Below are 705 nucleotides of genomic sequence, written 5' to 3' on the forward strand. Positions count from 1 at the left end.
ATTCCATATAGACAATACAAGAGACATAAATTCCTTAAGACGGCTTGAATGGATTTATCTTCAATTTTGAGGAGTTTTTCTGAAAAGAGCTTAACTACCACATAGTGGCAATGTGCCTAGATAAAAATGAAACACCAGAGTTTGAGAACCTTGGGAAAAGACTCAATGCACAGCAACTAGGGTTTCTGCACTGAGAAAATGGGGATGCCAAAGCGGAAGAGAGGGGAGAGAGAGAGAACTACCACTGACCTCACTTGCTTGAACGAGGTCAACAGAAGTTAGGTTCCATGCTACCTCCTTGCTTTTTCTGTGAATCACTTCACTTTGAAGGTTTTTCGCAGCAATTTCTACTAATCTGTTAAGAAACAGAGAACTGGAGGTGTGAGGAAATGATCAACAGCATCCTTGCCTTCCAGTCCCTCAGGCCCCCAGCCCCAGGGCCGCACATCCTAGCTCTGTGGGTGAGCTTACCTGGCGGCACGAAGTTTATATGCTTCGGTTAGGCTGTCAAGGCTGTTGATGTCCACCACAGTGGGCCAGACCGCTACCTGTTGTGGCTGGATGCGCTGACTGGACAGGTCATTCAAGTAGGACACCATGCCACACACCAACTTTCCTGAGTGTACCTGGTCATAATTTTTCATCAGGAACCTAAAAATCACCAGTACACATGCTTTTAGTAACTCTTTTTTTTTTTTTTTTTTT

General features: G+C 44.5%; 1 protein-coding gene across 1 annotated transcript in view; it reads right to left on the minus strand.

Annotated features, from left to right (window-relative positions):
- Positions 1-2: 2 nt before the first annotated feature.
- The window catches only part of ACOX1 (acyl-CoA oxidase 1, palmitoyl), a gene marked incomplete at its 3' end in the record, with an annotated part of 26,934 nt that continues 26,231 nt past the window's right edge, over positions 3-705 (minus strand). The window contains exons 10-12 of the mRNA XM_012662240.1: positions 472-651; positions 250-355; positions 3-116 (exon numbers count right to left, since the gene is read on the minus strand). Coding sequence (XP_012517694.1) covers positions 3-116; positions 250-355; positions 472-651 — 400 coding nt within the window. The remainder of the gene's footprint in view (positions 117-249; positions 356-471; positions 652-705) is intronic.

The sequence above is a fragment of the Propithecus coquereli genome, unplaced genomic scaffold (genome assembly GCF_000956105.1).
Source record: "Propithecus coquereli isolate 6110/MARCELLA unplaced genomic scaffold, Pcoq_1.0 Scaffold76, whole genome shotgun sequence".
NCBI classification, from domain to species: Eukaryota; Metazoa; Chordata; class Mammalia; order Primates; family Indriidae; genus Propithecus; species Propithecus coquereli.